The 24,817-nt window shown below is 38.1% G+C and overlaps 1 protein-coding gene across 1 annotated transcript in view; it reads left to right on the top strand.

The window, feature by feature from the left end:
- Positions 1 to 24,817, top strand: part of LOC115212278 (osmotic avoidance abnormal protein 3-like) — a 907,318-nt gene that overhangs the window by 12,234 nt on the left and 870,267 nt on the right. The window contains exon 2 of the mRNA XM_036503083.1: positions 5,794 to 6,052. Coding sequence (XP_036358976.1) covers positions 5,822 to 6,052 — 231 coding nt within the window. The 5' untranslated portion in view covers positions 5,794 to 5,821. The remainder of the gene's footprint in view (positions 1 to 5,793; positions 6,053 to 24,817) is intronic.

Raw genomic sequence — 24,817 nt, 5'->3', positions numbered from 1 at the left:
AAATTAGACTCATTATTCTCTGGCTTTCAGTAATTATTAGATTAAGCACTTCTTAACAAGAAAAATCAAATTCATTATTGTTATTTTCTTCTGTATTGACTTACACTGTTTATGATAATATGAAAATATGATTCGGATCTGATAAATTCTATGCAGACTTAAGAGTTGCCATTCTCATTATTGCTCCTGTCATTATTACATCAATGTATTTTTCTATGAGTGTATATAATGAATACAATACTCTACAGCATCTCTCTGTACAGGTTCATGTAGAAGTGTCAGCATTTCAACTGATTGGATAAAGTATTGGACTACCAGCTCATCAGCCTTGAGTTCAAATCCCCTGTTTTATTGTATGCTGAATTCTACATGCTTTAGTTTACCTAGTTTTGCGGAAAAGATACCTATAATAAAACTGGTGTCCTATCCAGTAGAAAATTTATAAATTGCATCCATTTAACATTGTTCCCTTAAAAGCCAGCTTCGTCTTAACTGTTTGACACTCCACCTTTGGTCATGAATGACAATGGGATTGCACCTTGAAATTTCCCCCCCAAGGCACAAGTCCGAGCATGGTTGTTTATATAAGACCCACTGTTGCCCATGCATACCGACTTTCCCTCTCCATGCCACTGACATTATGCAAGGGAAAAGCAAAGGCTGATACAGCTTGGCACTAGTGATGTTACAACTCATTTCTACACCTGAGTGAACTAGAGCAAAGTGAAATAATAATAATAATAATAATAATAATGAAATTATTGTATACAGTGCTCAGGTGCACCACAGCTTGTCAGAAAGTGCATATAAAGTACATGCAGTAATGTAAAAATGTCTGGAAAGCGAACAATGTATGAGTCAGATACATGCTTGCGTGTGTATGGAGGGGAGAAAATCAGGTGTAGTGTTGGCGAATCTCAGAAAGCATGGAAGTTTTGAAGGATGCAGTGCTCCGACAACTAACAACTGATGCCGGCAGTTTGTTCCATGTTTCAGCAACTCACAGCGTGAAAAAAAGTGTCTTCCTCAAGAACACAACATGCAGCTTGGTCTGGGAATCAAACTCACTACTTCATGATTGTGATCCCAATGCTCTAATCCCTGAGCCATGTGCCTCAGTAGTTTTTAGACTGCAATTAGCAGGCCCTATGACAGCAAAAAAATAAATAAAAGCGGAATTTTGTACCCCTACCCAACTTTCATTGTCTTTGCAACTATATAACCCTTTTGATACCAATCCTCCCAAACCCCTCACGGTTCTATGATACAAACCTCCTGCTTTAAAATTATCTAAATTAAAACCTTTTATCAAAATTTCAATGAATTTATGCTCCAACCACGAGCTTAATAATAACAAAGTTATTTTAATAAATTCTTCATTTAAGGCAGTGATCTGGCTTTGCAGTATTTTTTCTGTCTTTACGTTGTGAATTCAAATTCTGGCTGATGTCGACTTTGCCTTCCATCCTTTCAGGGTCAATAAACTAAGTACCAGTAAAGCACTGGGCTTGATGTAGTCAACTTATCCCCTCCTCTGAACTTGCTGGCATTGTGCCAAAATTTGAGACTAATAAATTCTTCATTATTTTCAAAATTAATTGGAAAAAAATGAATAAATTGAATATTGGGGTCTGTGGTTGTTATTATTTGAACTAAAATGTAACTCTGGTTATTTAGAATAAACTAGCAGTATCGCCCGGCGTTGCTCGGGTTTGTAAGGGAAATAACTATAAAGCATTTTTAGAGAGTTATAGCCAAAAAAATAGCAAAAAATGCATTAGAAATGGAAAAAAAATTATGGTAAATTTTTTTTTAAATCGTTGACTCATCGTTGACATTTTTAGAGAGTTACTCCCCTTCATTTAAAAAATATGTGTTAAAATGGAAAAAAAATTATGGTAAATTATTTTTTAAATCGTAGACTCATCGTAGACGCGCGCTAATACCCAGAAGGGCTCGATATGAATTACGACTATAAGATACCCGGTTTTGGTTAAACTGCATCGCAAAATGTGGGAGTAGTTAGGAATCTAAATCGTAGGAGACAGACACTCACACATCAATAGCATAGACAGAACGTGTTTACATTCTTATTTCTCGCATATTGAAAGATTTGTAATATTTAAACTAATTTCAGTTCGACTACTCTAACTTATTTCATTCACAGCTCTTTTTCTCCAAGTAAGCTTTAATTTCTTCGTATTAATACGTGTATTAACACAGTTGCCTCCCCTGTATGTATCGGCTAGGTTATGTTAGTTTCCAGTCGATCAGTCCAATTTTAACTCTTTCACAGCGAAATTAAATTTTATGGTTATTCCTATAATGAATATCTACCAAAAAAAAAATTGGTATTTTCTGCAACTTAATAAACTTAACATTTTTCAAAAAAAAAAAAAAAAAAATAGGCGCAGGAGTGGCTGTGTGGTAAGTAGCTTGCTAACCAACCACATGGTTCCGGGTTCAGTCCCACTGTGTGGCATCTTGGGCAAGTGTCTTCTGCTATAGCCCCGGGCCGACCAATGCTTTGTGAGTGGATTTGGTAGACGGAAACTGAAAGAAGCCTGTCGTATATATATGTATATATATATATGTATGTGTGTGTTTGTGTGTCTGTGTTTGTCCCCCTGGCATTGCTTGACAACCGATGCTGGTGTGTTTACGTCCCCGTCACTTAGCGGTTCGGCAAAACAGACCGATAGAATAAGTACTGGGCTTACAAAGAATAAGTCCTGGGGTCGATTTGCTCGACTAAAGGCGGTACTCCAGCATGGCCGCAGTCAAATGACTGAAACAAGTAAAAGAGAAAAAGAGAAAGAGAAATAAATAAAATGTTTGAAATATGACACTGCTTTCTGCAGTTAAGGATAATAAAATTTTGAGTGGATATATCTGATCTTTGCAGTAAGAGAGTTAACTACTCTGTACATGAATGATGGTGGTGGTGGTGGTGATTCTCTCTCACACACACTCTCATACGCTTAAAATTTTTCAATCTAAACTACAGAAACTGGCTCGTATCAGAGTGTTACAGCAAAAATTTCAACATCTTGTTGCTATTTTGGAAATTTTGCTATATTCTTTCATTCTTTTATTTATTTTAGTCATTTGACTGCGGCCATGCAGGAGCACCACCTTGAGGGGCTTTAGCCGAATAAATCAACCCCAGGACTTATTTTTAAAGCCTAGTATTTATTCTCTCAGTCTCTTTTGCTGAAATATAAGTTACAGGGATGTAAACACACCAACACCGGTTGTCAAGTGGTGATGGTGGTGGTGGGGGACAAACACAGACACAAAGACACATGCACATAGATATATACATATATATATAACAGGCTTCTTTCAGTTTCTGTCTGCCAAATTCACTCATCAGGCTTTGGTCAGCCCGAGGCTATAGTTGAAAACACTTGTCCAAGGTGTTGTGCAGAGGGACTGGCCCTGGAATCATGTGGTTGGGAAGCAAGCTTCTTACTACACAAGCCACGCCTGCACCTATCTTCATTTTGTCTTTATTTCCTTGCACTGTTATACATTTTCCTTTTCTGTGTTTATTGGTAGGAAATAGTTATTTGTTAGTGTTGTATGCTCTTTTTGTACTGCTCTGAGTTGTGAATTATCAACTGTCACCATCTTTGACTTCTTTGACATCATTGGCAGCGTTAACTTGTATCTGAGTAATTAATCTCTTGCGAGTGATTGAGCCTCTTTGTCCTGATGAGTGCAAAGGGTTCCAGTGCATGAGGAGGTTGTGTAGGTCATGGGTGTTATATAAGAGCTGGGGGCATTTATCACAGAGGAGGGTTAGTGGGGGATGAAGAAGCACGAATTGCTCTTTGCATCTTTGACATCTAATTTCTACTTCTTGTTGTCTGTTGTTTTCCATCTGGTCTGTTCCCTCGACGACTTATTGAGTGCACTTCACTACCTCTCCTCCATCTTCAACATTCATTATAGTGACTTCATCACAAACTACGAAGTCTTCAAACAGGCAGATGTCACCCACCTGCTGGGTAGGGAATGGATCCAGAATAGCAAGTCATCATCTGTTTGAGATTCTACTGAACGGAAAAGTTGCTACTGACGATGTAGCAGAGAAATATTGAAGGTTTGAAACAAGAGATCTCTGAAGAAATCTCTTGGTGCCTGTCATATTGAGTTTTGCCAGTGGTCTGCTCTTGCTTCAAATCACAAGGACACACCATTCATTAGTGTATCACCAGTCATTAGTGCTTCTGAGTGCAACGACATGCCATTTATTAGTGTATCTTCAAGAATATATCTAAGGTTGGCCATAAAAGGGATTGAAAGAAGGACCATGCTGTATCAGCATTGAAACTGAACTCAGAATAGAATTTCTCTTACAGCCATTGTGGAAAGGCCTGCCCTTTCTAATTGTACTCATCAGCCAACAGTGAACCTGCAATATGTATGTGTGTGTGTGTGTGTGTGTGTGTAGCCAGAAAAAATTGAATTGGTTGAGATTCCAAATCTAGAAGAGACTATCAGGAGCAAAAAGCTGCTGAAAAATGGAAAGGTAGTAGGTATTGATGGAATCCCACTAGATATTTTGAAGGACAGCGACCTGGCATTGTACACTAAACTTCTTTGATTGCTGTTGGGAAGGAACAAGGCAAGCTAACGTAGAACCTCTGTGATACAACTATTATCGCTCTGTATATGAAGAAGAAAAACCCAACTGCTGCATGGATGGAGAGTAACACTACTCCCTTTTTCTGGGGAAAAACGTTTCACAAAAGTACTTTTGAACAGATGGTGCCCGTCAATGCAAAAGAAAACCTTCTAAAGAATCAGTGGTATTTCAGAACCAACAGGAATTGAAGTGGTTAGGACAAGAGAGTGCACATAAAGCTTCTTGTTTTTATCATAGCATGCAACACAATGAGCAAGAATGGTCTGTGGTAGATGATTCACTGACTTGAAATGAGTAACCCTTAATACATGAAGATCATCATGGCCTATGAACTCACAGAGACCTTCTTATCAGGAAAGGCTGTAAAGCAAAGCTGCATTCTCACACCAACTCTTATCACAATCTTCTTCAGCATGATACTCATAAGGGCCACAGAAAAGAACATTTCCTACTTATGATACTGCCTTGATGACAACCTGCTCAACCTGAAGTGACTACAGTCCCACATAAAGACATTAAAGCAACTCATCCAGGGGCTACTGTTTGCTGACAGTACTGCTCTTATTACTCACATAGAGTTCTGCAGCTTATAACATTCTGATTTGTAGAAATTGCCAAGCTTTTTGGATGAGAATAAAGCTAAAGAAGACAGAAGTTGTCCATATACCACAGAAAGAAACTGACTTGACCAAAATAAAATAATTATTGATGCCTACTATGCTGTTGAGTACTCTTTCTTCCAACAGTCTACACTATATATATATGTGTATATATGTGAAATTATAATCATGTTTGGTGGCACATAAAAAGCACCCATTATATTCTTGGAGTGGTTGGTGTTAGGAAGGGCATCCAGCTATAGAAACCATGCCAAATCAGACTGGGACTTGGTGCAGCTTTCTGGCTTACCAGTTTCAGTCAAACCATCTAACCCATGCCAGTATGGAAAGCAGATGCCAAATGATGATGATGATGATATATATGTATGTGTTGTGTGTCTCTCTCTCCCTCACTGCTCTCTCTCTCTATATATATTTAAAATGACATGACTACATCTCTTCCTCAAAATTTGTGGCCATGTGGCAGCTAAGAAATCACTCTTGATAAGCTTCTTACATATTTGTATTTTCTATTCTCAGGACTTATCACTGTTAAATACTATTCAAGATGTCTGCTGAGTGTGTGAAAGTAATAGTTCGCTGTCGTCCAATGAACGAGAGGGAAAATAATCTCAACTGTAAAACAGTAGTGAAGATTGATGCAACTCGAGCACAATGCATTCTTAACAATCCCGCGGATGAGTCGTCCCCACCTAAAATATTCACTTTTGATGGAGCATATGATAGAGATTCTGTAACTGAACAGATATATAATGAAATTTCATATCCCTTGATTGAAGTAAGTATAATCATTTAAAAACTTTTAATTAGTTATCAGTAATAATAAATGTCCCTTTTGGGACATTGGGAAATCAGTGAATACATATTCCCATAGTATGTCTCAAGAGTGAGTTGAGTTTGGTGAAATCAATTCCTTTCAACTTTATGGTTGTTATTTAGCCCCACTCCATGTACAGATCAAGTGTTCTGCCATAATCCATCCATCTTTCTTTCAGACACAGTGTATCTGTGATCACATTATCCAATGTGGGCTTCTTTCAAGATGTTAGACAAGAGCAGCCATATCAGTTGGTTCGTTTTTGGTTCACCAAGTTCTGTTGGCCTATGTGAGTCCTGACCACACAGAATTATTGCATGCACATAGTTAATTCATAGTTCTAAATATGCTATCCTCTGTCTAATTGGGAATTTCATTTTACATTTTGACATGTAGTGGTTAATAGCATGTGATCCCATATGGAACACTAGTTTTGTTCTCTAAATTCTTGATCATTGTTGATCCCCAACTTGCCATTCTAAGAAAATTATGAAAACCACAACTCTATTTTCTCCACTTCTACCAATATTTTAGATCCAATGTTTATGTAACAAGAACATAATTTATTTGTTACATTAATAGGAAAGGTGTTCCTGCAATATAGTTAATGGAAACATAGGAGTGGCTGTGTGGTAAGTAGCTTGTTTACCAACCACATGGTTCCGGGTTCAGTCCCACTGCGTGGCACCTTGGGCAAGTGTCTTCTACTATAGCCTCGGACCGACCAAAGCCTAGTGGGTGGATTTGGTAGACGGAAACTGAAAGAAGCCCGTCGTATATATGTATATATATATATATGTTTGTGTGTCTGTGTTTGTCCTCCTAGCATTGCTTGACAACCGATGCTGGTGTGTTTATGTCCCCGTCACTTAGCGGTTCGGCAAAAGAAACCGATAGAATAAGTACTGGGCTTACAAAGAATAAGTCCCGGGGTTGAGTCGCTCGATTAAAAGGCGGTGCTCCAGCATGGCCGCAGTCAAATGACTGAAACAAGTAAAAGAGTAAAAAGAGTGTAAAGAGATAAAACAATGTACAAAATGTCTTTTTTAGAAGTTCCGCCATAGTGTGTCTTCTTCTTTGATCATTCCAGACTGAATATGCAGCAGTGAAAATAACTACTAGGACAGTGTACCCCTACTTGACCTGAAACATTCTGAATTTTCGGTGCTCAATTTGGCTGTATTTGTAGGCCTCGTTCATGGAAAGTTCTAATCAGGCCACTGAACTATCATGTGAACAATGGCGTTCATTGAATAAAATCTCAGTTGTGCACATGTTTGAATTGTGATTTCTATGTGGCAAAACATGAGTTTGAATCCAATGCTATACCTATGTCTCCCCAGCATTTGACCACTAATTATTTTTTGTGAGGGTTGATAAAATAATTAGCACTAAAGTGGTGAAATTGATTAAACCTTTTGATACCAACCTGCCCGAGACTGCTCCTATTTTTATGATACACTCATTATAGGCACAGGAGTGGCTGTGTGGTAAGTAGCTTGTTTACCAACCACATGGTTCTGGGTTCAATCCCACTGCGTGGCACCTTGGGCAAGTGTCTTCTACTATAGCCTCGGGCCGACCAAAGCCTTGTGAGTGGATTTGGTAGACAGAAACTGATAGAAGCCCGTTGTATATGTGTATATATGTGTATGCGTGTTTGTGTGTCTGTGTTTGTCCTCCTAGCATTGCTTGACAACCGAAGCTGGTGTGTTTATGTCCCCGTTACTTAGCGGTTCAGCAAAAGAGACCGATAGAATAAGTACTGGGCTTACAAAAGAATAAGTCCCGGGGTCGAGTTGCTCGATTAAAGGTGGTGCTCCAGCATGGCCGCAGTCAAATGACTGAAACAAATAAAAGAGTAAAAGAGTAAATGAGTAAAGAGTATCATGTTTTAAGATAATCTAAATTAAACTCTCAATCAAAATTTCATATTAATTTGTTTCAAACACCATCTTAGTAATGACGAAAATATTTTAAATTCTACCTTATTTTCAAAATTAATTGTAACAAAGGCACTGGATTGTAACAGAAATATGGTAAGCAAAGGAGTAAAACCAATTAGGCTCCTTCTTCCATATTTTAGCTAAGTGCAGAAATAATGACATGCTTATTAGCAGTGTTATAGTTTTTATAAAATGTTTTTAAACAATAACTCTGAGCACCTTTTCAAACTCCACCCATTTAACACCCGTGGACATATTTACAAAGTCAGAAAACAGCACAGCTCCCATGACTTCAGGAAACATTTTTTCACGCTGAGAGTTGCTGAAACATGGAACAAACTGCTGGCATCAGTTGTTAGTTGTCGGAGCACTGCATCCTTCAAAACTTCCATGCTTTCTGAGATTCGCCAACACTACACCTGATTTTCTCCCCTCCATACACACACAGGCATGTATCTGACTCATACATTCTTCGCTTTCCAGACATTTCTACATTACTGCATGTACTTTATATGCACTTTCTGACAAGTTGTGGTGTACCTGAGCACTGTATACAATAATTTCATTATTATTATTATAAATGATTAATTGGTATTTTTGAAAAAAAACTATTGTTTGCTATACCAATACGTATTGATTTCCATAAATATATGAGCAGGTGGGTTTGTTTCGAGCATATCCCCCTTGAATTATGCCCACAAGGAAAGCTCAATTTAGTCTTACAAACTAAAATATTTAAATGCAGAAAATTTTGTTGATATTGCTCGTTTAAATTTCTTATTTGTCTATACAATTTAGATCATGGAGGGACCAGCTTCGAGTTCAAATGTGATTAAAGTGGAAATTTATTTAGAAGTTGGGAATTAATTGTTGTGGAGCGTCAATTAAATTTGCATGACTTGCAACAACGAAATTTAAAGGGAAATAACTCTGATAGAGTAGTAGTTTCCCCTTATGTAGCAAAGGAGATAATAAGGCCTACTTAGAGATTTGTCTCTCTTACTTTCCACTTAATATTTGTATACAATTTGTCTGTCAGTCTATCAGTCTCTCTCCCTCTCTCTTTCTCTATCTCCCCTCCTCTCTCTATATATAGATATATAAAGAGAGAAAAATAAATATATTGCATATAAATATAATGTATATTGTTCATAAATATATATATATATGTTTATAAGTATATGCACATATATGCTTTTATATAAATATATAGATATGTCTATATATGTTCATGTATGTCTATATATGTTCACACATACACACGCGTTTGTGTATGTATATTGCATGTATATTATGCGTATGAATGTATACCTTTTACCTTTCACTTGTTTCAATCATTTGACTGTGGTGATGCTGGGGTTGAAGGGTTTTAATAGGACAAATCAACCTCAGCACTTATTTTAAACCTTGTACTTTTTCTGTCGGTGTCTTTTGCTGAATTGCTAAGTTACAGGGATGTAAACAGACCAGCACCGGTTGTCAAGCAGTGATGGTAGTGGTTGGGAACACAGACACAAAGACACACACACACACACATATATACGATAGGCTTCTTTCAGTTTCCGTCAGCCAAATCCACTCACAAGGCTTTGGTCGACCCAAGGCTGTAGAAGAAGACACTTGCCCATGGTGTCACACAGCTGGTCTGAACCAAGAACTCTGTGATTGGGAAGTAAGCTTCTTACCACACAGCCACATCTGATGTATATATATATATATATATATGTAAATTACCATCATTATCATCATTGTTTAATGTCCATATTCCATTAAATGATGATGATGATATATATATATATATATATTAATGGCCACACATACTCAATATATGTGCTCTGCTTGTTTGCTGGTAGGTTGCAATTGATGCAGTGGGGATGACTCCCTCAAAGCACTGAGTATTAAAACACCTGAGAGTCATAGGAAGGTGAGGCAGCTCGCCCCAAATCCCATTCAGAGGTGATGGATATCGATGTTTCATTGTTCAACTCACCTCTAGTTCGGTTCCAGTACATGATGTTGATAAGCCATAGAAATGGCAAAACATTGATGCCAATTGCTCCTGAATGGGATTTGGGGTAAGTTGTCTTGCCTGCCTATGACTGTCAGGTGTTTTATCACCCAACACTAAGGGAGGAGAGTCATCCCCACTGCACCAAATTGCAGCTTACTGATAAACAAGCAAGGTACATACATTGAGTACATGTAGTCGATAATATTTATAACACTAACACTGCTTCTAATTCATCAAACCAAATCAAATCAGATATCAGAAAGCAGAACCAAAATCGAAGTCGATCAACATCAATGGAAATTGCAGCTGTGATACCAGTACCGGTGACAAGTAAGCGAACCAACCGATCGTGGCCGTTGCCAGCGCCGCCTCGACTGGCCTCCGTGCCGGTGACATGTAAAAAGCACCATCCGATTGTGGCCATTGCCAGCCTCGCCTGGCCCCCGTGCCGGTGGCACGTAAAATGCACCATCCATCCGTGGCCGTTTGCCAGCTCTGTCTGGCACCTGTGCGGGTGGCACGTAAAAAGCACCCACTACACTCACAGAGTGGTTGGCGTTAGGAAGGGCATCCAGCCGTAGAAACACTGCCAGATCAGACTGGGCCTGATGCAGCCTTCTGGCTTCACAGATCCCCAGTTGAACCGTCCAACCCATGCTAGCATGGAAAGCGGATGCTAAACGATGATGATGATGATGATGATGATATACACACAATCTTGCTGTGATCCATATTGCATTCCATTCTTCATACAGCATATACTGTGGTTGACTGTACCACACTGTCAAAATATTTGCATTTGTGCTAGTTTGCAGCATGTATATCATGTGACTGAAGCAGTTAAGGTGCCCACTAAAGGTGGTAGTATTGTGTTTGTCCATGTGCTGACATATCGTGCATTGCTTCATTTTGTATGTGATTTGAAAGCTGCATGATGAATGTGCAACAGTCTAATTTGGGAACTTATGCTTTACGAGTTTGAGCTGGGTTGTAACATTGCAGAAGCAACCAAAATATTTGTTCATCAGATTGTGACTGTGAAAAGTCAGTAGAGGGCCTAAATAAGTACTTCCATTTATGACTAACTAGTTTAGCTTGAGAAATAATAATAATAATAATAATAATAATAATAATAATGAAATTATTGTATACAGTGCTCAGATGCACCACAACTTGTCAGAGTATATGCAGTAATGTACAAATGTCTGGAAAGCGAACAATGCATGAGTCAGATACATGCTTGCATGTATGTGGAAAGCATGGAAGTTTTGAAGGATGCAGTGCTCCGACAACAAACAACTGATGCCGGCAGTTTGTTCCATGCTTCAGCAACTCTCAGCGTGCTGTGCTGTTTTCTGACTTTGTAAATATTTCCACGGGTGTTAGATGGGTGGAGTTTGAAAAGGTGCTCAGAGTTATTGTTTGTACGATGGTTGATAATTTTATGGGTGTCTGCCAAGTCAGCTGCCAGACGTCGGAGTTTCAATGTGTCCATGCCCAGGGAAGTAAGGCGTTCAGGATATGGCAAATGCCTGATGGAGGGTATTATTCTTTTGGTTGCACATCGCTGAACGGCTTCCAGACGATTGATAACCTGGGCAAGATAGGGGTTCCAGACCGGTGATGCAAATTCCAGGTGAGGTCTTACCCTAGCTATATAAAGCCACAGATAGATAGTCGGAGAGCGGCTCACAAAGGATTTGGTGAGTGATGCCAGACACCCTCAGCCTTCTTGAATATGGTTACAGATATCACAAGTTAGGAGAGAAAGATCATTGGCCACAAGTAAACCTTTTCTTGCTTCTTTTCATCAGTGCATGTTTTTGTTTATCTTCAAAAAAGGCAGCACCTTCTCGGATTGTTCTCCTCCATTTTGATTGGACCATTGCATCACTCACCCTGTTTGCATGTACTGTTTTGAAATTCTTTTGAGAGCTACTTATTAAATCTCTGAAATGCATATTTGGTTTACATCGAGGCCTCTTTGCTCCTTTCATCTAATTGTATAACAGTTGTTTGGGCATGCGTTAATCAGATTCCCTTGTCAGATGGCCAGTCCAGCAAAGCGAATGCTAAGGATTTTCAGTTTCAATGCCATCCTCACAGTCAAGTACTCAAAATCTGGTACTTTGTGCACCCATATGATTTTCAGTGTAGAGCACGAACAATGCTGATGAAATCACTCTAGTAATTTCTTATTTACTACCCTTGCCTTACATGAGTAAAGAAGGGATGAAAGCACACAAGTCCTGTACACTGCAATCTTTGTGTTTTTGGTAATATCTCAATTAGGCCAAACTTGCCCTTCAAAGATTCTTGAAATATCTTTCTTTCTTTTATCTTTTCTTTTACTTGTTTCAGTCATTTGACTGTGGCCATGCTGGAGCACCGCCTTTAGTCAATCAAATCGACCCCGGGACTTATTTTTTGTAAGCCCAGTACTTATTCTATCGGTCTCTTTTGCCGAACCGCTAAGTGATGGGGATGTAAACACACCAGCATCGGTTGTCAAGCAATGCTAGGGGGACAAACACAGACACACAACCCCCCCCCACATATATATATACATATATACGACAGGCTTCTTTCAGTTTCTGTCTACCAAATCCACTCACAAGGCATTGGTTGGCCCGGGGCTATAGCAGAAGACACTTGCCCAAGATGCCACACAGTGGGACTGAACCCGGAATCATGTGGTTGGTAAACAAGCTACTTACCACACAGCCACTCCTGCGCCTATGAGATCCTTTTAGAAGATGGCTTGTTATTTCATCATGTAAAGAACAAACACAATTCATCATACTTCCATGATATGTAAATTTATCTACAACATTCAGTTTTGTGTTTTGAAGAAAAATGTAAAGGTGTTATTCTTACAGCTTTAAGACAAGAGCTTTTTTTTTTGTGAGAGAATAAAACATTTTAGCGTCATAACAATCAGCATCTGATTGAATATTTTTTGGCAAATCCCTCCTCCAATTTTCTTTCTTACCTCTTATTGCTCTCTGTATCACTGCTTTAACTCATTTTTAGCTCGTCTTCTATTATTTTGCTTCTAATAGAGCATAAACTATTCTGAAGAAGTGACTTTCTGAGTGCAGACTTATGCTCAAGTAGCAGAGTTATCTCTGTATTATTTTCATCAAACCAATCCTGATTATTAGTATTTTGAAAACCAAGGAATTCAGAAGAGATATTATATAACTTGTGTAGGTTGTGATACCCTTGCCGGTGGCATGTAGGGCCTCACAGAGGAAATGACAAAGACCGAGACCTCTGAGATATGCTGTGACTGTGAAGACCCAACAAATGAAGTGAGTTCATGGCTCGCAGGATGGCCTTCTGTGCTAACCTTGGATCGTAGAGTGACCTGCTGTTCTTGAGGAGACCTATTGAGTCAAGTACGTCAACATCAGCATCAAAATAAAAATCAGATGGAAATTGTAGTTAAGATACCCATGCCGGTGACACGTAAAAGCACCAACCGATCGTGGCTGTTTGCCAGCCTCCTCTGGCCTCTGTGCCAGTGGCACGTAAAAAGCACCCACTACACTCATGGAGTGGTTGGCGTTAGGAAGGGCATCCAGCTGTAGAAACACTGTCAGATCAGACTGGAGCCTGGTGCAGCCTCCTGTCTTCCCAGACCCTGGTTGAACCGTCCAACCCATGCTAGCATGGAAAACAGACGTTAAACAATGATGATGATGATGTTTTGTTGTTCACCTATAAAGATGGATCCTGAATTGATGAAAGATGTATCTACAGAATATTTTTGTAGTTTGTTTGCAAGAATGGCTGTTTTATGCTTAGGACAAGCTCTTGCATTATCAGCTAATGTGCAAACATTCCAACAAGAAATCTTAAGTCCCATTGTTGGCTAGCATTTGCATTACTGATTCTGTTGTTTCAAGCACTGTATGGACATCTGCCAGCTTTGTTAAACTGACCAGATATTTTTTGAGGTAATCAATTTTTGGGTTACCTTTTCTAAACCCTTCCAAATACATTGGTGAGTAGTACTGTCCCCCACAAAAGACTACTCAGACACCTAATGGAGAAACCAAATCTTGAGTTGATGAGGAAGCGACTTTACACCTACCAAAAGGCTGCTTGTGAGCAGGTTGGTGACTAGATACCACCAACCCATCAGGTGTGTACCAGATGCCACCTTTCTGTTGCCACAAGTCTTGTGACGCAAAAAGTTAGAAGGACGTGCAAAATTACAAAAGAACATAAAAGGACAATAAGACATAATGATGAAGACAACACAAGATGTTAACAATGATGTTAGAAAGGCCCGTGCAGAATTTAAGTATTGTGCAACTTGCATTGCAAAATCTCTCTCTATTAATGCTAAGTGCTCTGAAGACAAACCGAAGCTAGATGTTTGGCTCAGCAATTCTAGCAGCCTTATGAATATAAAACATATAAATATATATAAAGAGAGACACACGCACGCACGCACGCACGAACGCACACACACACACACACCACAAAAGAATATAAAATTATATATATATATAAAAAGGAATATAAAATCAAATATATATATATATAGAATTTAAGAATATACAATACACACATACATGTATATACTTACATATATACATATATATTTATATCTATATCTATATACACCTATATATATATATATATATACATACACACACACATATATATTTTATATATATGTTGATGCTAGTATTGAACAGTGAGAATGAGTGCTCAACACCACACTGGTAGGTATATATATGCAGATCAGCTCTGAACCCAATGGTTTCACAAAGGTCTCTCTCTCTCTCTCTCTCTCTCTCTCTCTCTCTATATATATATATATATATATAGGAGCACTCCTTCAGTTACAATAATGAGGGTCCCAGCTGATACGATGAATGGAACAGCTTGCTTGTACAATTAATTTGCAGGTGGCTGAGCACTCCCTGACACATGTACCCTTAACATAGTTATGAAGGAGATTCAGTGTGACACAGTGTGTAACAAGGCTGGCCCTTTGAAATACAGGTACTACTCATTTTTGCCAGCTGAGTGAACTGGGACAATGTGAAATAAAGTGTCTTGCTCAAGGGCACAACATGTTTCCCGGGAATAATTGAACTCACAACCTTATGATTGTAAGCTGAAAGCCCTAACTGTTAAGCCATGCACCTTCACGATATATATATAGTTATATATGGAAGGACAGTGACCTCAAATGAAAATGACATGTCTGACCCATGATTGCATGGAAAGTGGATGAAATATGGATTTGAGCCAAAATTTGAAACCATTATGTTGATGATAATGTAGAAAGATACACATGAAATGATTTATGGTATTTCAATCGTATACTATGTTTTTGTGAGGAAGAGAAGATGAAATAGCTTAAAGTGAGATCATTACAGGTTCTTTTGCCAAGTTATATTACATCATCAAAAAAGGATTTTGGCATCATTTGTGATTGCTAAGAAAATACTGTAAGAACAAGTTGTTATATCCATCTATCCTATCCATTTTCTCCATCCATTAATTATTCCTGGGAGGAGCATGGCGGTAGAGTCCTCAGGCACCCTCCTTAACCCTTTCGTTACTGTATTTATTTTGAGATACTCTGTGTTTCTTTTAATTACTTTAAATATAACAAAGAATTTAGTAAAATAACTAAGTTATCATTCAGTTAGTGTTAGGAACATAAATTGTGACTAAGGTTCGGTGGAAGATTTTAATTCAAAACTTATGAAAAGAAGACATTTGTACTACAGAGCCAGAGCAGCTTTTGGCCGGGTTGGTAACGAAAGGGTTAATAGGGTCCTATGAGAAGTAACTGTCATTAGATTTTCTTGCTGGATTCTCAAGTATGACCAACTAAAACTATGGATATTATCCATCCATTTCATTCTCAGTGTACGCCTAGGAGTCTTTTCAGTTTGCTTAGCTTGAAGAATGCATCTTGCAATTCTTTTCTGCAACACTCTAATCATGCATGCATTATACCAAAGCTGTGACCTCTTGATGCAGTGAAATAGTGGCTTGATTTGGTGAGACACCCTGATCTTTGCGCTATTTACCATGTTGAGTAGCTTTACTCTAAAGATCCTTAAGAAGAACCTCAATTTGACCGCTTGTCTTTGTGGTCATACCCTTTTGGTCATTACTCAACATTTGTGACCATAGATCCCTCTGTCCTTCTTAACTGTTGTTGTTTAAATTTAGGAAAGATGGCTCTGGTTGAATAGACCACTGATCAAAAACTTTGTAACCAAGACCATCCTGTTTTCCTTTTTTTTTTTTTCAGCAACAGTGTAACTAAGATTATGTCATCCAATGTGTCCTTCCAGTTTTGAAGACAATAGGGTGTGATATGTAGGGAACTTGGTTTCTGTTTCTAGCGAATCAACTGACCACATAGAAACTCTCACTGAATCACATTTTATTATATTTCTGATCAACACACCTTATTTTACTTGTTACTGTTCATGTTGTTAGTATAAATAGGTACTAGATATAGGCTTGTTATCCATGATATAGCAGTGACCAATGATAGGGAAGATTTCTCTTCATTATGAAATATCTGAAAGTTTTGGTGTATTGGTATACTCTAGTTGTTTCTTATTTTGCCGTTAAGATGTCACAGATTTGTTTTACTATTGTTGTTGTTATTGTTTATACTACTTCATTTCAGTTTCCTTGCAGTCTTATAATTCTTCTTCTAAATCGCAGGAGGCTTGTAAAATTTTGGTTCTTGGTTTCAGTTTAATAGTATTAAGTGAACAGATGATAAATCTTTCTCTCTGGAAAGGACACCAATGCAACACAGACAACATTTCTGATTGATTCGGTACCTACATCCATATTCTGTCTACACACGCATGCACGTGTGCGCACACACCTGCGTGCATGCGTGCACACACACACATGCCACTAGGTAATTTCAACTTGTGATTTTTGAGCAAGTAGCTTGGTTTAGTTCCCTTTTCATTTGGATATCTTACTAATATATCTCTACCAGAATTTTTCTTCTTTTTGTTTTGCAAGGGAGCAGAAGCAGAATAGATGTTGTGGGAGTATGTTATGGGAGTATCAGCTCATACTCAGCTAGTACATTTAATAGTGTATGTTGCAGCTAACTTTGTTATTATGAATAGGATCTAGGTCTTCAGAGAATACTATTGGCAATGTACTGACTTTCTATACAAAGTGAGATTTATCTCTCATTGGCTTAATGCAGTGACACTAGAGCAAGACAGCGGTCAGAATATTCTTGTCTTATTTATATATGTATTTATTCATAGATATGTTTATTTATTCATAGAGCTAAAATTTCTAATGCTATATTCATTTGATCAGTTCTGTCAATTTGCTTCCACTTAAAAAAAAAAGAAAAAAGAGTAAAATAAAATATAAAGTAGAAAGCAAGCAAACTAAAATCAAAACAAACAAAAACAGTCTTTCAAAATTACACACATCCATCCTTCACCACATCCCCCACTGAAGCTATGTGTTGATTCAATCATGATAAATGAAGGAATTTGATGAAAGATTTAGCAGTCATCAGACATTTCTTGTTAGAAGTAAAAATATATGTATGTGATTTTAAAATATTCTTATTGTAACACACACACACATGCACACACACACACACAACACACACACACACACACACACACACACACACACCACACACACACACCACACACACACACACACACACACACATATATATATATATATATATATATATATGATGTGGTGTGGTGGGTAGTGGTGCAAAAAAGTAGCACGCTGGAGTAGATGCTCTTGCAGAACTGCATTTCATTTGTCTGTGATATAATTTGTCTTTCATCTCTCTGCAAATTATGAGCCATGGCCAAGTGATGCTTATGAAGGATGACAGTCGTGTGAAGTGGTAATGCATTCCAAGTGGAAGGAGCTTGCAGGAGATAGGGAGAGAAGTGGTGAATGATAATCTCAGACTTCTGAATCTCATGAAGGAAATGGCAAAGGGCCATAATAAGTGGTGGATTGTTGTAACGGCATTGCCCCTTCAAACCCATCTATACATAGAAAACAGATGAATGTAGAATGTTGATGCTTCCCTGACTGGTTCTTCTCCAGCTCCTGTTTTGGCCATTTCAAAGTTATGTGTCTTGACCAATGATGATAAAATACAACACCTGTAGCAAGGCATTAATTGCTCACATTCTTGGTTTGCTGGTCATCAATGTATTCCCATTGAATTTAATGACTTATACAGGGAGACATGGCTGTGTGGTTAAGAAATGTGCAACCACATGGTTCTAGATTAAGTCCCACTGCATGCCATCCAGTAAGTGTCTTTTGCTATAAGCCCAAGCTGATAAAATTGTGAGAGTAGATTTGACAGGCAGAAACTGAAAAAAAGCACCATCCGAACGTGGCCGATGCCAGCGCCACCTCGACTGGCTTCTATGCTGGTGGCACATAAAAAGCACCATCCGAACGTGGACGATGCCAGCGCCGCCTTGACTGGCTTCCATACCAGTGGCACGTTAAAAGCACCAACCGATCGTGGCCGATGCCAGACTCCCCTGGCACCTGTGCCGGTGGCACGTAAAAAGCACCCACTACACTCGCAGAGTGGTTGGCGTTAGGAAGGGCATCCAGCTGTAGAAACACTGCCAGATCAGACTGGAGCCTGGTGCAGCCCCTGGCTTCCCAGACCCCAGTCGAACCGTCCAACCCATGCTAGCATGGAAAACAGACGTTAAACAATGATGATGATGTATGTTTGTGTGCTCTTGTTTTCTCATTGCTTGCTAATTTGTAAACAAATATCACCTTCATGTAAGTGGTATTATTTGTTTGTAATTTTCTGGGAGTGGAGGTGCAATGGCCCAGTGGTTAGGGCAGTGGACTCGTGGTCGGAGGATCGTGGTTTTGATTTCCAGACCGGATGTTGTGTGTGTTTATTCAGTGAAAACACCTAAAGCTCCACGAGGCTCTGGCAGAGGGTGGTGGTGACCCCTTTTGTACTCTTTCGCCCCAACTTTCTCTCACTCTTTCTTCCTGTTTCTTGAGAAATGCTGCGATGGACTGGCGTCCAGAAGCCAGGAAACTGGACCCATGAGCCTGGCAAGGCTTGAAAAGGGCACATAAAAAAAAGAAAATTTCTGAGAAAACATCTCTGGACTGGTAGGAAATATTATTTTGCTTGGAAACAGGGAAAAGTTGGTGTGAGAAGAGAGAGAGAGAGAGAGAGAGAGAGAGAGAGAGAGAGAGAGAGAGAGAGAGAGAGAGAGAGAGAGAGAGAGAGAGAGAGCAAGCATCTAGTTATAGAAAATTTCGTCTTAACGAATTTTGTCTGGCCCAAGCAAGCATAAGGAAGTAGATATTAAAAATGATGATGATGATGAAGATGATAATTAATATTTTTACTTCAACTACAGGGAGTTGTGACTGGTGCTCAAATGCATTTTCCTTAATGGCATCATCAAAGGAAGAAGGATAGTATCTATGGCACTTTTTTTAGAATTTCCAAATCTAATTAGGGGAAAGGGAGTGAATCAAGTGGTGGCCTCAAACCAAACCTTTGGTTTTTAGCACTTGGGTTAATTTGGTCAGTGGTACAACACAATGACAGTGACAAGATTTGAACTTGACTATGCAGTTAGTACAGCTATTGTGCATAATCATTAGGTTCTTTCATAGAATTAAAATACAATTTTTCTGATTTGGGAACTTGTCATTATGAACAATGTCTAGCAGGTTGGTAATTGGTAATCTAGTAGTCATGGCCATCATCATCATCATCATCATCATCATCATCATCATCATCATCATCATCATCATCATCATCATTATCATCACCATCATCATCATCATCATCATCATCATCATCATTGTTTAATGTCATCCTTCCATGCTGGCATAGGTTGGACGGTTTGATAGGAGCTGGCCAGGTAGAAGATGACACCAGGCTACTGTGTTTGTTTTGGCATGGTTTTATGGTTATATGCCCTTCCTAACACCAACCACCCCACAGAGTGGACTGAGTGCTTTTATGTGGCGCCAACACAGACAAGGTCAGTTTTGACATAGTTTTTACAGCTGGATGCCCTTCCAAATGCCACCACTTTACAATGTGAACTGGATGCTTTTTACATGACACCAGCACTGGCAGGAAATTTGCTTCACAACTATGTTTTTTGGATTTAATCCAAATTGCAAAGTATCTTGAGCATGTGCCTTCTACCTTTGCTGTGAGTAGACCAAAGTGTTGTGAATGAAATTTGGTATATGGAAACTACATGGAAGTTCCTCAGAAGGACTGTTTCTCTTCTTGAGTAGTAGACTTAATCCACCTCTCAATTTAATACCATTGCCTGTTCCATGTGGGCCTTTAGCAGAGTTCACTCACTTGCAAGCATTTGGGGTAGATATCTGGTTTAAAGATAGTTTCCTCTATTCCTCTGACCAATGTTGGAGACATTGAGAAGAGGCACTGCATTTCTTCTCTGACTAAATGATTAAAAAACAAATATGTAAATTCTTTCTAGTTTTCCACCTTTTTTGTAATTATTCTTCATTTTAAAATGAATTGTACAATGAAGAATAGTTAATTATCTTCTGAACTTTTCACAAAACCATAAATTTGTAGGGAAGAGACAAAATTGTTTGAATTATTTCCAGTACATATCTGGTACTTTAATTGGTCCCAGGAAGATGCAAGTTAGGATTGAAACTTGAGATCTAAAGGGACAAAAGTAAATGCTGCGAGATGATTTATTTAGCTCTTAACTGTTTCTACCTGTACACCATTCTGAAATATTGGTTTAAAATTTTGGCACAAGGCCAGAAGGTTTGGGGAGGAGCAAAGTTGATTAAATCAACCCTAGTGTTCAACTGGTACTTATTTTATTGACCCTGAAAGGGTGAAAGGCAAAGTTGATCATGGTGGAATATCCTAAAATATTAATTATTAATTATATAAACTACACTGTATGATATTAAAAAAAAATCTCTAATTCTAATCAGTTTTCTAATGACATTAGGAATTATAATATGAAAAACACATAACTGTTTTATGACAATATATAAAATACATAAATAAATTACCAGGATTGATTTAAGCCATCTTGAGTGGTCCTTGCAGTTGTCAAAAGGCTTCTCTCACTGGGGTCCCCTTAGGTCAAAGGATAGGCAGATGCAGGAGTTGCCAACGAAGTAGTGCTAGACTCAAAAGCCTCAATAAGGCCCTACTCCATTTGTAACTTGATGGATGGCTGTTGACTCTGTGTTAAATTCATCTGCCTTTTATTGATAGGTATTGCATTTTTCTCGTCACATTGTCTATCCATCCTCTGCACACTTGTGTAAGACTCTAGAGTGGCAGTGCCAGACTGCCACAAGGAAGCACAGTATAAGTACAACATTTCAGTTGTGTATTGATTGAATTAGATAACTAAAACTGAAAATGTTTAAAACATAAAAGCAGAAGAGTAAATTAGAATTTATAAAGGCTGTGAGGTTAAGATATCGAGTTCTATGTGAAGCACCAAATCTACTTGCTTCATTGTGTGCATCATGACAATCCACAAATTTCACTCTTTGCAGTCGAGTGGTTTATGATAGGAGAGTCATCTGGCTGTAAATATACCTATTTCATCAATCTAAGTGAATAAAAAGATTGTAGAAAACAGGAAAGAGAAAACAGCTATCACATAAAATTTGAAGTTTAAGCACAGTAACATGTATGTATGTATGTACATCTGTCCGTCTGTCTGCCCTTTTATATTTTAAATTTAATAGGTTAATTTAATTTATGAACGAAGGCCACTGATTATAATGTAATTTATTATTCAAGTGATTAGAGTCATAATATAAGAATTACTGACGTCTTATGTCAAACATTATCTGATAGCAATTGTTGCCAATGGCTCATCTGATAATCCAAGGATAACAACATTTAAGAATATTAGACATTTGAGATTTGAGACATGCAATGTTAATTAAATGAATATTGATAACAAGAACAACACCGATCAAAAAGGAAAAAGTATAAAAAAATACTCTAAGAAAAAAACTAAAAAAATTTTGTTGTTGATTTTGTTATTATTATTATGCTAACAAATATATAAATTGTATATAAATTGTGCAAAGTTAATTAGATAAATTAATTTGACATTCATTTGGATTCATTTGTCATTATCATGGTTATTGTTAAAGTAGTTTACCTTAATTTTTCCCAAAAAGTATTCTTCTCTTTCTTGTAGTAAATTTTACATAGTCTGAAATAAAACATTTAGACAGTGAGTAGAGGTAGTTGTTGAATTTAAATGTTACAACATTTATTTAATCTGGTGACTTTTGATACATGATTTTAAACAGTTTCTATTCAAATTCTCTTTAGTCATTTTTCTTCTGTTTTTTTTTTTTTGCTTTTGTTTTTCTCTTTTTTTTTCTTGTTCTTTCTTTTTTCTCTTTACCTCTACAAAATAAATTACCTTCATCTCAAAGCAATGTTTGAGTGCAGTGATTGTAAGGTTAGGCTACTGTCTGAAGGTTTGAGTTCAAACCTTCAGGCCTCTTTTGTTCTGTGCATGTGGTTAAAGCACTTAACTTTGCTTGGAGTTAAGGAGAAATCAAGTTTAATGTAGGAGCCTCTATGTAGTCTTCTGGCCCACTAGAAGTAGCAACTCAGTTTCCCTCAAGTCACACGCCTTACAGTCTTTACATAAAAAGGAAGGACACATGAGACAATAATGTTCGAATTGAAGTACATGGGTTCTCTCAAAAGTGATGCAAAAGTAGGCTTAACAGTTTTATTATGTGACCTAGGTCATTCAAATTACACACATTAGCAGAGCAAAATTTCTCTATAAAAAGGTACTACTCAATGTAGATGCCATCTCAAGCAGTGCATTTATGCTGTTGTTGAACTCAAATCTCAAATCCTCTTTGAAAAAAGTTCAGATGTGCAATATTATACCTATTTCTTCACAGCTACTTTCACCTTATCTCTCTCATCAAATCATTGTTCCTGAAGACTATCTCTCATTGCACTGACCAGGTGGAAGTTGGAGGGCATCAAACCTGGGCTGTGTGTGAGAATTACTGACCTATTTTCTGATTGCCTGATTTGTTGCCAATGATGTAGTTTCCAGATTCTTGTTTGGTCTCTTCTTCCTAATGGTTTCTCAATATACTGCTTGCTGTTTACAGCATGGCCACTTTCCAGAAGATCAGGGCGAAGATGCCCTTGTCATCTTCAAAAACAGTTGCCATAACTTTTTGTGCTGGTTACTGGCTTTTGAACTTCTTAGGCTTTGGAGAAGAGTTTTTATGACATTATATGAACTGAGCTTTTGTTTCTGTGTTATAAAGAAAGATTTGCATTTCATCTCCTGTAACCACAGCTTCAATCACTTCTAGCTACTGAGAGTATTCTTTTCCCCTTCTCTCTTTCAAACCAGGTGTCAACTGCTGAGTTACCCACTTTGCACACAATCTCTGATTCTAAGAGTTTTCATTTATCTTCTGCAATGCATTGTGACCACAATCCAGTGCAAGCTCATTGATTGTGACTTGTTTGTCCATGTGAATCAATTCATTCACTCTCTGGTAATTTGTGTCAGTGGTTTGTCTTCAATGCTGGCTTCTACTCCTTTAAACACCGTCCATCTATGCACATTGCTCTTGTCAATGGTGTCATCTCTGTAAACAGTTTGCAACCATCTGTGGATGTCAGGCAGTCTTCATCCTCTCCTTCATCAAGAACTCAATGACAGTGCATAACTTCTGCTTAAAGCCTATTATTTTCCTGCAGTAATGAACAGGAAGAAGAGTTACTCTGGAGGAAGAGTTACTCTACCAACATGTGCAGTTTGAATGATCTATGATCTGCTCCTGTTTGTGCAAAACATTTTGGACAACCATCATATATCCATAAAGATAGGTTTGCTGGATCAAGGCTGACCTAGGGATAGAGAGCAACAACAGGTTTCACTCAACAATATGGTCAAGTGATTAGTGATAAGACTGTGTATTGTAATGTTAAAATATTCCTCTAGCTGTTGGAAAACATCTGAATTTGAACATGTGAATGCACGTGCACACACATGCATGCAAGCATGCACACACACACACGTGCACATGAGTGTGTGCACATACGCACCCCCTCCCTCTGCGCACACTAAAAAACCCCAGTCACACCCATGTTGGTGTGGAAAAAAAAGATTTAAAAAAAAAAGTTATCTTCTGAAATTATCTCTTTTGTCCTCAATATGTTCAACTAGAGATTAGTGACCCATGTTAACTTTCTGTAATCAATATTAACTGTTTCATATATTGGTATTAAATGTTTGACCATAGCTTAATCTAAAAAGATCTGGGAACCCTCACCTTCCATAATCTCTTTTAATACTTGACATCCATTTTCCATGCTTGCATGGGTGAGATGTTGTTTTAGTGTTATTGTTGTTGTTATTGAGGCAATTATTTTTACAGCTGGATGCCATTTCTATTGCTTAATCATTCAGCCATGAAATAGCAACAAAAACCAAGTTTTTTTTTTCTTGTTCAGTCAGGCAAACTGGAGAATGCCAAGTCATCATCGTTGTTTTGTTCCAGGTCAACACTGATCAAGCAGAGCCATGATCAAAGACGTTTCAGTCATGGCCATTCCATCCTTTTCTCATGCATAGTATATCTTGGTATCTTGGAGCACATTAGCCTATGTGTCCTTCTTTCTTTTTTGATAGTTGGCGAGGTTTCGAGGGGATTTGGTTACTATTT

Source organism: Octopus sinensis, linkage group LG5 (assembly GCF_006345805.1).
Source record: "Octopus sinensis linkage group LG5, ASM634580v1, whole genome shotgun sequence".
Classification (NCBI taxonomy): Eukaryota; Metazoa; Mollusca; class Cephalopoda; order Octopoda; family Octopodidae; genus Octopus; species Octopus sinensis.
The sequence above is the reverse complement of the archived record's forward strand: the minus strand, read 5'-3'. Positions and strand labels throughout refer to the sequence as shown.